General features: G+C 37.6%; 1 protein-coding gene across 12 annotated transcripts in view; it reads right to left on the reverse strand.

Annotated features, from left to right (window-relative positions):
* The window catches only part of ABCC9 (ATP binding cassette subfamily C member 9), a 158,150-nt gene that overhangs the window by 60,369 nt on the left and 85,322 nt on the right, over positions 1-12,459 (reverse strand). For 11 of the 12 annotated variants that reach the window (XM_059185727.1, XM_059185722.1, XM_059185716.1 and 8 more), the window contains 3 exons: positions 4,124-4,162; positions 2,648-2,749; positions 830-914 (listed from right to left, as the gene is read on the reverse strand). In XM_059185727.1, the coding sequence (XP_059041710.1) occupies positions 830-914; positions 2,648-2,749; positions 4,124-4,162 (226 nt within the window). The remainder of the gene's footprint in view (positions 1-829; positions 915-2,647; positions 2,750-4,123; positions 4,163-12,459) is intronic. The other variant, XM_059185728.1, reaches the window with a different exon arrangement.

A 12,459-nucleotide genomic window follows, 5' to 3' on the forward strand; every position in this document is an offset into this window, starting at 1 on the left:
TGCAATATATGAGTAGCATTCCCTTTACACACTAGGAAACTAAGGAGTCCATACTCATAGATATCATACTGTGCTGCAATCAAGAAAAGGCATTAAGAGCACTGGGTGTTATATGCAAACAATGAATCATGGAACACTACATCAAAAGCTAATGATACAATTTATAGTGACTAAGATAATTAAAAAAAAAAACACACCAACTACAGAGTTACACAAATCCCAGCTACACCACTAACTGGGCAAGCTCTTCAACTTTTCACCACTTAGCTTCCTTAGTTGCAATACACAGCAAAGAGTACACCCGTCTAACAAATTTGCTATAAACATAGATAATGCATAAAATTTATACCCAGTACTTCAAACCTAAGAGGGTCAAAAAATTTTAGCCAAAATTGTCATAAAGATTGTATAGAGGCATAAATATTTTTTAGCTGCCCAGAATAGTACGATGTCATCATAAAACAGGTTTACACAAAGGAAAAAAAGGCCACTTTAATAGATTAAATAGATGTTAACAAGAGTGGAAGAAGTTGGAAGCAGCCTCAATTTCAACTCCAAGTAAGTAAAAATGCATTTGATCAAAGACAGGAACTGCATATTCTTTAAGAACTCTCTAGTAGCTAGCACAATGTTACATAGCTGGTGGTGACCCAACAAATACTTCAGAGTGGCATTAAAACTCCTGTGCTCCTGTTTCTGGAACTTGTCACTAGGACAAGGCACAGCTCCTATGTTCTCAGATTTCATTATGCTCCATTAAAAGTGAAAGACAACCAGAAGACTTTTCTAGATTTTTGTTTATTGTTTAATTAAACTATACATAGCTCACCCTCTCTCCAATTTCAGTTTGGTCTCCAAAAGGTAGTAAGTCAATATCTGGCTGAAGAGAACAGGCATCTGTAACAGCTTTATACCTTTGGGAGAAATTATTTTGATTTTTTAGGTCATTATTAATATACTGCTCATAAAGTAAGTCCCGGGTTCAATATCTTAGAAGCCAAAATAAAACATTTGTTGAGCAATGTAGTACAGATTACCTCAATGGTAGGTTTATGGATACAAAGATAATTAGATATTGGTTCTCACTCTGAGAAAACTACTAAATGGAGAAGACTGATAAGCATATAATAAAATAGATCTCCTTAGGCACTACATCAGAGGTAGGTTATAATGATCCTAGAATACATAGAAATGGCTGACCACTTTGAGAAGTTAGTGACAGCTTTGCAAAGGAGGCAACACGTAAACTGTATCCAGATAGATGAGTTGTAATTGGCCAGGAAGAAAATGAGGAAAAGGAAACTTCACGAACTGCGTGAAAGTGAAAAGGTCATAGTGCCTTTTAGGGACAACAGGAAACTCTCTAGAGCTGAAACAGGTTGTGGGTGGGTGTCTGTGCATATGGTCTGCCTGCAGAAAGGAGGAGAAATGGAAAGGGTTGAGGACTGATGATACACAAATAGATCTAAGGCTGGGACTAGAAATGATAAATTGGAAGTTTAGGGAAGCATGGATCTAGAGAATGCTGGGGAAAATATCCAGAGTTTCACTTTCTCAATCATCTAGTCTTAAAATATTAAAAAGTCATTCTTGAATAATCCTTCTTCTCCTTGCTCTTACTTTTCCATTCTTATTCTAGAATGGTTTTCTGTCAACTGTCTCTTCTTTTCAGTTTCTGTAGTCACCCCCGAGTGCAGGCAATGAACGCTGCATGCCGGGACGATTATTCCAATAAACGTCTAAACGTCTCCTCGCTACGAATTCAGATTCATCCTGTATGTATCTACCATTACACTTCCAGATTAAACATCACATTTACTTTGTTATTCCCCTTTCTAAAACTTACTGTGCCTCCCAGAATGCACTGAATTATATCCAGTTGGCTTTTAAGGCACTCCACTACATCACTTCAGCTTTTGTTTATAGTCTAGCTTGCTACTGTCAGTACACATAAGTCCTTTTCTGACTTTCGTTCCCCAGGCCCCAAGAGATCCTATGAAATTTAGGTTCGTCCTCCCACACTATCTGCTTTCCTCTTCCCTCCTCTCCTTATGTCTTTCCAGTGACCTAATATATATTTTTTGTAAACCCATTGATTTTTTTGTCAAATAAGTTTTTGTTACTCTAGCAGAGCCTCCATTACTAAATAAGTTGATCTCCCCTGACCTAATGCTTAACTTTCAAGGTTCGAAGTGATGGCTTCAGGTAAAGGTTATGCCTTTGTGCACTCTGGTGGTATTTAAAGACGGTTGAGAGATGGCATATTCTGGCCACTCTCCGTAACTAGACCTCTCAGATCCCACATTCTTCCTCATCTTTACACTAGTAACTTTCCTTCTGCTCCTTGGATTTTTCCTTCTACTCACCAGTAACCTCAGTAACTCCCCTGCCCCGTGCCCCCAATTCCATTTCGGCTGTTTAGTTTTGGTGTACAAGTTGTTCTCAATAAATGTATAGGATGGGCTGAGACTTCCAGTAAGACTTCTCTTTAAAATGTTGACTCAGAAGACCTTACAGTGGGGGTGGAAGTAGGCAACCAGGGAAAAAAGGAAGTCATGGCTGTAAACGTTGCAGAAACCATGAACCAAACGTAAGGATTAGAAATAGTTGCTCATTTTCATTCTAAATTTTATGCATTCAAAATTACCTCTGTTTGTTGAAAGGACTTCCAAAGGTGATATTTTCTTCTACTGTAGCATTTAATAGCCAAGGTTTTTGAGCTGCATACGCCACAGAATACCTGTTCCTACTGGAAAATGAAAAAGAAAAACAAAACCCCAAAATTATACAAGGGTGTTGTGCTGTGTGTATTTTAGCAACACTAAGGAAAATGGAAGTTGGTAAAATATCTCAGACACAGAAATGGAAAACTTTCAAGAAAGAACATGTTAATAACCACCAACCTTATTATTTAATGGTTAAGTATTTCACCTAAATTAAAAGGACTTGAACTTAATCAAAATGTCTCTCAATGTGCAAAATTTGATTTTGCTATGCTAAAGAAGTGTTTAAATAAAATGAAAATTTACTTTCTAAAATGAGTGTAATTTTTAAAATAATTAAAAAAAAATCAATAGCAACACGCTCTCTGTGATAGCCACAGAGATTTTACTTTTTACTAAAAGCACTTTACATAACTATTAGTTTAATATGCAGACCTTAGAGAAAGACATGAATTGGTACTGTGTCTGTGGCTTAATCATGTTAACATATTTTAAGGTAATAGATAACATTTAATTATTTCCAAACAAAGAATAATATATTGAGGATAAACTTCAACACTGAAATAACTACACATTTTAAAAGTACATATTTCAAAACATATTGAAATAGTTTATTTTTTAAAAATTGTAACCTCTTTCTCCTCCCCCATTTTTTTTTCACTTGCAAATTCTACCAGATGTCTACACATCAGACTTTAATTTGCAATAACCAGGAAAATACATGTGAGTTGAAGATAAAGAAGACAATGGGATTGGGGTAGGAAAGGGATCAGCTTAAAAGTCAAAATTCACAGTTAGTTCATGGTCTGTAAGTAGTAATTAAGGAATCAAGGTTAAAAGATAGTAAGATTAAGAAAAGGAATAATTAGAAATGCTCAGTAATCATCCTAAAACATTATGTCTTAGGAGTTTAAAAGACATGTTGATGATACACAGTATACTAGTAGTCTCTTAGATAACCATATATGTAGTAAAACAGTGGTTCCCAACTTCTGACATGCCTGCTTCCCTTCCCCGCTCCCAGTCTTCCCATCTCTAGCTTAGGGACAGATCCCATCATTGTTGAACTCATAAACAATATATATATTCTTGCTTTTTTATTTCATGAAGTCCCAAAACCAATTTGCTAAGAACAGTTTGAGTTTCAGCCAAAGTTGAGACCTCTGAGACTCATGGAGAAGAAAATCTTGACACAATGAGCCATTTTGTTTGACAAGTTAACTTTTTTTAGCAGCCTATAAATGTTGGGAACCACTGCTATTGGAAATATGTTGGCACATTTTAATAAAAACTTCATACAATATCAGAATGAATAAAATGACCAGGAGTAAGAGATTATAAGTAAAGTCTGAGAAAGAAAGTTATTTTTTATTAAACGCAGATTAAAATAGAAATAATACCTTCTGGTTGCTTCAAAAGAAGGTTCAGATTCATTTACACTGCAAGTATGGCAAACAATGTTCATTAATTATGAAATATAAATATAGAGTGAATCTGTGCATATATTGGGTAAGAAATAAAATAAATGCATATCATATTAAATAACTGTTTCTCTCCCAAATGGGATTTGACATTATTTTAAAGACAAACCAGACAGATGATAATTTTCTTTTATGTCTTCATCAGCAAGGAAATAATTAGTAGGCTTCCAAAAGATAGACAGCACTGTCCTATTACATACAAAATCTGGGTTCATACAATGATCTGGGTTCCACCCCAACTCTGTTCCAACTAGCTATATAAATTTTTGTAATCTTCCTAGAATAGTTTCTTAGTCTATATAAGGATTTGGTATCTCCAAAGCCTCCCTATCTTTAAAATTCAAATTATTTATTATTATTATTATTATTATTATATTAAAGATTTTATTTATTTACTTGGGGTAGCACAAGTATTATTTACTTGATAGCACAAGCAGGAGAAGGGGCAGAGGAAGAGGGAGAAGCAGTCTCCCCACTGAGCAGGAATTCCCATGCAGGGCTTGATCCAGGGAACCTGGGATCATGATGTGAGCTGAAGGCAGCTGCTTAACTGACTCTGAGCCACCCAGGTGCCCCTAAAATTCAAATTTAATCTATTTAAGTTCCTAATTAACAACCCTACACCATGAAAGGAAGAACATTTGGGGGGCTCTAAACTTAAAAGGTTTAGATACAGCCTGGCTCTTAAGGAACTGGTGAGAAAAACAGACGTGTATAATAGGTCAAACTGCAACATTTGGGTATAATTATTGTTTGATATGATTCATGTACAAAGAGATGTTTGTCTAAAAACATTTAGTTAAAAAAATAAAAACATTTAGTTATGTCTATGTTATGGGGGAAAAACACCTGTGAGCATTTTACTGTTCTGATTCTTAATAACGTAATTGAATTCCATCCTTCTGAAAGACCTGAATTCTAAAACTACACACAAAATTAAAGTCCAGTGGAACCCCTAAAATAGATCTGATTTGGCTTTGGAAAGCATCATATGCTTTTTTGAAGAAAGTATACCTAAGTATGTTGCCTGGTGATCTTTAGCATTAAGCTACTAACGATAAGATTTTCACACATGCACATTTTTAATAACATCTTGGTATGGTTAATGGAGGTAGGAAAAAACTCTCTCAGACTAAAAAATTCCCTCTCACTAATGATTATTCCCTGACTTAATTTACTCACACATACACAAAAAATACAATTTCCTCTAAGTGAGAGTTCCACATAGTATGCTTTAGATATCAAGAAATTTGATTTTTTTATGGTAAAAAGCTAATGACTGACCTCAATGGTTTTAGTTAATTTGAGCAAGACGGAAAACAGATGAAGAGAAGCAGGTGTATGGCAGAAATTAATGCATTAATTTGCCTAATGGCCATTCAGCCAGAAGTGCCAATTAGAATCATGAAAATGCTCACCAGATGTTTGAAAATGTCAGCCCAAATTGGACATATGAATTTGGAAGGCATCAAATTTTTTTCAATTACTATTCATTAAATTGCAACTATATTTATTCAATATCAATTTTGAAGTATTTACTGATTACCTCCCTAGGGAAAGAAAACCCAATCCACATTTGGCAAACCAGGGTATACAGCAAAATTGCTGCCAGAGGGGCAAGCAAGAGTGGGGTAGATGAAGTAAAGATGAAGAGTATTTTAGACCCATTAAAACACATACTGGATGGCCTTGAGTTATCCTGGCCTTATGAGGAACTGATGTAAATTCGAAATGACTATAATGTGGGTGTAAACGGCAAGTGAAGAAAAGTATGTAGTGAACTTAAAAAGCATGCACAGCCAGAGAGCAAAGGGGCTTGTAAACCATTTTCAGAGTTACTGAATTTGTCTTCAGAACAGAAAAATACTGAAAGGGTTTAAACAAGAGGGGGTGAGATAGGTTCAGTTTAGAAATATCACTCTGATTGCAGAATGTACCAAATGAATTGGAGGACCAAGACCGACAGAGAGACCACTGGAAGTGGTCAGTAATGGAGATACGAAGGCAGTGCTTTGAATTAGAGTAACGATGAATGAATGAAGAGAAGTGGACACCTTCAAAGATACCTAGGATTATGTGACTGACAAGGAGGGAGGGGATGCGGGAGAGGAAGAAGTTGTGGACAGGAAACACAGACGAGGAAGTGCGTATGCTGGGGGAAGATAGCAAATTCAATATCAGACACATTCTACTTGAGGTACCCAAGGGATATCTGAATGACCATAGCTAGGAAGCAGAATGTGAAGCTCAGAAGAGATAGCTGGTGAACAAATGAAGACTTGGTGGTGATTTTCCCTCCTAAGACATGCCTTAGATATCAAGGGCTTTGGATTCCTTCCTTAATTAATGAAAAGTCAATAAATGACTTCCAACAATTATAGCTTGTTTCATAATAGAACACAGGTACAAGACCAGATAGAGGGAGCTAAATTCATAGGAAGCTATCTGATTGCCTGGCGAGTATATACGGAGGCAGAAATGAAGGCAACAAAGCCAGAACCTGAAAAACAGTACTATTTAATAAATGGCGAAGGAAGAGAAACCTGGAGAAAAGGCCAAGAGGAGCAGGCAATGCTCTAAGGTAAACTCAGCCATGAGTAGAAACTAAGCAAGAAGCCTGTTGAAGGAAAAGGTATGGGCAACAACATCAAGTGGCCAGGAGATCAAGTAATATAATGATCAAAAAATACCCAGTGAATTTTAAAAACTAGAATGCCACTGATGGACTTAATAGCTTCAGTGGAGTAACAGAGATAGAAACCAGAGTGCAGTAGGCTAAGGAAAGAGGAGAGTAAGAGGAATGGGAAGGATAAAAGACGGGTTTTTTGTTTTTGTTTTTGTATTTATCTACAGAAAGAAGGGGCTAGAGTTGTAGCTGGAGGGGGCTGTAGGCTGAGATTAGAAAGACAGGCAGAGACAGGATTGAGATAGAGACAGAGATGCACGAGTGCTGTTTTTCCACAAGTAAAAATAGAAAACAGCCAGGGGCTGGACTAGATGTGAAACAAATAATGAGAAAAAGACAACATGCTTAGGATATAGGGTATCTCTTTCTACTAAGGAGACCATCCACATAAGTTACTTAAACAAAATACAGAGGACCAGGAGAGAAGGTACATTTCAATCTACCTAGAAGAATGAGAGAAGGCTTTGTCAAAGAGAAAATATCTGAGGTGACACTAGAAAAAAAGTGAGTCCAACGATCTAAGGAAGGGCATTGCAGAGGACGTGTGTGCATCTGCAATTCAGTTCCTAGAGCACAATAGTAAGGGTAGGGGAATGGCAGGGTACAAGCTAAGAAGTTAGAGACCAGATCATGAAAGCTCCTGGTATAGTATAGAAAGGTCTTTGGACTATTTCTTGTATGCTTTAGCCAGTCAATTAAAAAAAAAATTATAGGCAAGAGGGGACTAGATTTTCGTGTCAGAAAGGTACATCTCATAACAGTATGAAGAAAGGTAAGGGAGTTATTGCAGTGAATAGTTCACATATCCAATTCTCCTGAACTAGGCAAATTAAATTAGGCATAAGAATGTTAAGGACAGACAGAAGGAAAGTAACTGGTTGCATTCTGCAGGCAATGGAGAGAGAGAAGAATCTAGGTTGAACCTTTGAGCTCTGTGTTGGGCAAGTACCAACTAATTTCAGTGGGTGGGGACACACCCTGCCAAAATACAAGAGAAGGAGGGATTGGACATATGAGGTTTATGAGCTCCGTTTGGATGTGCTCAATATGCAGCTTATATAAGACTTTTTGGAGGAGCTGTTAGGTCTTCAGAAGAAAAACGTTGGCCAGAAATGTACATTGCTATGCTGTAAATACTTAGAGAAGAACAGAAGTCAAAGACCGATTAAGGGCCATGTAAAGGAAGAGGAAACTACAGCAGACCACAGAAAGACTGAAGAAGAATTGGAATATTCTTCCCCACCTTCTATCTCCAATTATAGCTCCTTTCTTTTTTGATTCATTAATTTTGGTTTATCCTTAAAATATAAGCAAGTATCACTCATTTATGCATTCCCCTAAAAAAGCCTTGTTGATCCCACAGACTCAAGTCAGTTAGGTTACCTATTATTTGTTCTTTTAAAATCCGGTACGACTGGGGTACCTGGGTGGCTCAGTGGGTTAAAGCCTCTGCTTTTGGCTCACATCATGATTCCAGGGTCCTGGGATTGAGCCCCACATCGGGTTCTCTGCTCAGCGGGGTGCCTGCTTCCTCCTCTCTCTCTCTTTCTCTGCCTGCCTCTCTGACTACTTGTGATCTGTCTATCAAATAAATTAAAAAAAAAAATCCAGTACTACTTTTTCCTGGCATTTATAGAAGTTTAACCAAATAATTACTTATGGAATTATTTTCTTACTTCCTGTAGCCTTCCCTGCTAAGCAGTAAGCTTCATGAGAAGAGGACCTGACTTGTTCTGCTTAGTTATTTTCCCCTAGTGACTAACACAGTGATCTGCATGTCAAAGAGGTACTAGTATTAGAGTAAGAAAAATAAAGTAGATAGGGTTCCTTTACTAGGTAGGCATCTTCCATTAAAAAACAAAAACAACAAACAAAAAAACAAAAACAAAAAACCTCTTTCATTTTCCCTAAGTAATATTATAGTCCTTAACTTCTAAAGAATACCTCTACAACCTTCTACACAGCAAATTTTTAATCAAATTCAACTGTGTAGGACTATTTTTCTCTTCTAAAATCAATAGAATTATCTCTGACTTCCAACACCAGATCTTGTCTGATTACATGAAAATCACCAGGACCATGGCCAGACCCATGCATGCTTGACCACTCACTGTGGCAGTGAACAGCCCTGAAAGCTACAAGAGAAAACAAAGAGGTCATAGAGAAAATCTTCTTCTGGAAAATGGCATAAGATTTCCCTTCTGCATGCACGGTTTGTGTGTATTTTCCTTCAAGAGTAAAAATTAAACTTGATAACTAGCAACTTTCAAGGATCATAGTTGTTACTTATAGAATGGGAAAGAATGACTTTTGCAAGCTAAAATTTAGAAGAATGGGAGCCAGATGTGGACACAAACCTGCTGTGTTATATCTAATCCAGGAAAGCTGACTCAGTGTTACTCAATGTTACTATTCCTTCATGCCAGGCAAAGTCACACGAAAAGAAGTAACTTCTCAATTCACCTGTCTTAGAATAATTGAACCACTGTTATAAAGCTAATTATACTAAGACACTAGAAGATAGAACTTTAGAACATATGGGGCCTGACAGGAAGATTTTTAATGCCTGGGCAAGAGGGAAAGGAAAAGAAAGGGAAACCAAAAACAAATGATATCTGTGTCTCACATGATTACCACACTTACTACACATTCCAGACTCCCTCAGTGGAACCACCCATCATGTAGAGCCATTTAGTTCTAGCTCCTAAGATGGCAGTAGGAACTACTGTTAAGACAACTAGGGAAGAAAAAACTCACTCAGGCATCTAGCTATCTTCCTTTCTCTCTCTCTCTCTCTCTTTCTCCCTTTCTTTCTTTCTTAGATGTATTTATTTTTAGAGAGGAGGGGTAGGGGTAGAGGAGGACAGAATCTTTGAGTAGACTCTACACCGCACAGAGCCTTTGGTGAGGTTCAATCCCACAACCCTGAGACCATGACCTGAGCTGAAACCAAGAGTCAGACGCTCAATTGCCTATGCCACCCAGGTACGCTAGAACATTTGCTTTTCAACAAATATAGAGTACACTGAGATGCAGGGGTAAAAACCCTGGCACTCTGACAATTTTGGAGAATTTTTTTGTCCCTTTGTCATCTTTCTCACCTTTCTCTTCTGGAGCTACAACATGGCAGACTAGGTCAAAGGTAACAATTTCCAAAGAAACATCTACAGAGGTCTTTGTGTACCTGGTTCTACAGATGTAGGTGTGTCCTAGATGAGCAGCAGTACCTTCTCTCCCTCCTACAGTAAATATTTATCACCACAATAGGGTAAAGTATTCCACTGGACTTTGCTCATGCCAGGCCATGACGACACATGTAAAAATAAAATTCATGCAACCAGAGATACTGCAATGGTGAAATAATGACCACAAGGCACTTGATGCCTTATGATAACATTTAGTTTATTGGGTCTTTTTGTTTTTGAGCTTCCAAAAATATCAAACAATTCAATCTGCTGAAATAAAGTACTTCTTAGCATTAGCATATCATTAGCCTATCAGTATTGATCATTTGTAAGTTAGCTTCACTCTAATAAAGTTTCTATGCCTTTCCTTATTCAACTATGCACAATAGCCTCTTAAGGAATGGAGAGTAATTAGAAATAACTCTTTAAAAGAAGATCCACATCTGGATGCCTGGGTGGCTCAGTTGGTTAAGCATCTGTCTTCAGCTCAGGTCATGGATTGAGTCTGCACTGGGCTCTTTGCTCAGCAAGAGTCTGCTTCTTCCTCAGCACCTCCCCCTGCTCGTGTGTGCTCTCTCTCTTTCTGACAAATAAATAAAATCTTAAAAATTTTTTTTAAAAAATGTCAGTATCTTCTGAATATTCCTGATCTGAAAATATGTTTCATCAAAGATTAAGGACACCACCTCGAATAGCCAAAGAAATATCGAAAAAGAAAGCCAAAGTTGGTGGCATCACAATTCCGGACTTCAAGCTCTATTACAAAGCTGTCATCATCAAGACGCTGGAACACATGGTACTGGCACAAAAACAGACACATAGATCAATGCAACAGAATAGAGAGCCCAGAAATAGACCCTCAACTCTATGGTCAACTAATCTTTGACAAAGCAGGAAAGAATGTCCAATGGAAAAAAGAAGGCCTCTTCAATAAATGGTGTTGGGCAAATTGGACAGCCACATGCAGAAAAATGAAATTGGACCATTTCCTTACACCACACATGAAAATAGACTCAAAATGGATGAAGGGCCTCAATGTGAGAAAGGAATCCATCAAAATCCTTGAGGAGAACATAGGCAGCAACCGCTTCGACCTCAGCCGCAGCAATATCTTCCCAGGAACATCGCCAAAGGCAAGGGAAGCAAGGGCAAAAATGAACTATTGGGATTTCATCAAGATCAAAATCTTTTGCACAGCAAAGGAAACAGTTAACAAAACCAAAAGACAACTGACAGAATGGGAGAAGATATCTGCAAATGATATATCAGATAAAGGGCTAGTGTCCAAAATCTATAAAGAACTTAGCAAACTCAACACCCAAAGAACAAATAATCCAATCAAGAAATGGGCAGAAGACATGAACAGATATTTCTGCAAAGAAGACATCCAGATGGCCAACAGACACATGAAAAAGTGCTCCATATCACTCGCTATTAGGGAAATACAAATCAAAACCTCAATGAGATATCACCTCACACCAGTTGGAATGGCTAAAATCAACAAGTCAGGAAATGACAGATGCTGGCGAGGATGAGAAGAAAGGGGAAACCTCGTACACTGTTGGTGGGAATGCAAGCAGGTGCAACCACTCTGGAAAACAGTGTGGAGGTTCTTCAAAATGTTGAAAATAGAACTACCCTATGACCCAGCAATTGCACTACTGGGTATTTACCCTAATGATACAAATGTAGCGATCCGAAGGGACACCTGCACCTGAATGTTTATAGCAGCAATGTCTACAATAGCCAAACTATGGAAAGAACCTAGATGTCCATCAACAGATGAATGGATAAAGAAGAGGTGGTATATATATACAATGGAATACTATGCAGCCATCAAAAGAAATGAAATCTTGCCATTTGCGACAACATGGATGGAACTAGAGCGTATCATGCTTAGCGAAATAAGTCAAGCGGAGAAAGACAACTATCATATGATCTCCCTGATATGAGGAAGTGGAGATGCAACATGGTTAAGTGGGTAGGAGAAGAATAAATGAAACAAGATGGGATTGGGAGGGAGACAAACCATAAGTGACACTTAATCTCACAAAACAAACTGAGGGTTGCTGGGGGGAGGGGGGTTGGAAGAGGGGGTGGAGTTTCGGACATTGGGGAGGGTATGTGCTATGGTGAGTGCTGTAAAGTGTGTAAACCTGACGATTCACAGACCTGTACCTCTGGGGATAAAAATACATTATTTGTCTATAAAAATAAAATAAAATAAAATAATTTAAAAAACAAAAGATTAAGGACACCATGAAAGAAAATTAAGTAATTCCTACACTTAAAGGAAAATAGGATTTGTGTTAGTTTATCGAATCTCTTAGAGGCTTAATTTTTAGGTTGTATGTCTCTAAGCCAACACAAACATTATTTGAAGA

The sequence above is a fragment of the Mustela lutreola genome, chromosome 8, assembly GCF_030435805.1.
Source record: "Mustela lutreola isolate mMusLut2 chromosome 8, mMusLut2.pri, whole genome shotgun sequence".
Lineage (NCBI taxonomy): Eukaryota > Metazoa > Chordata > Mammalia > Carnivora > Mustelidae > Mustela > Mustela lutreola.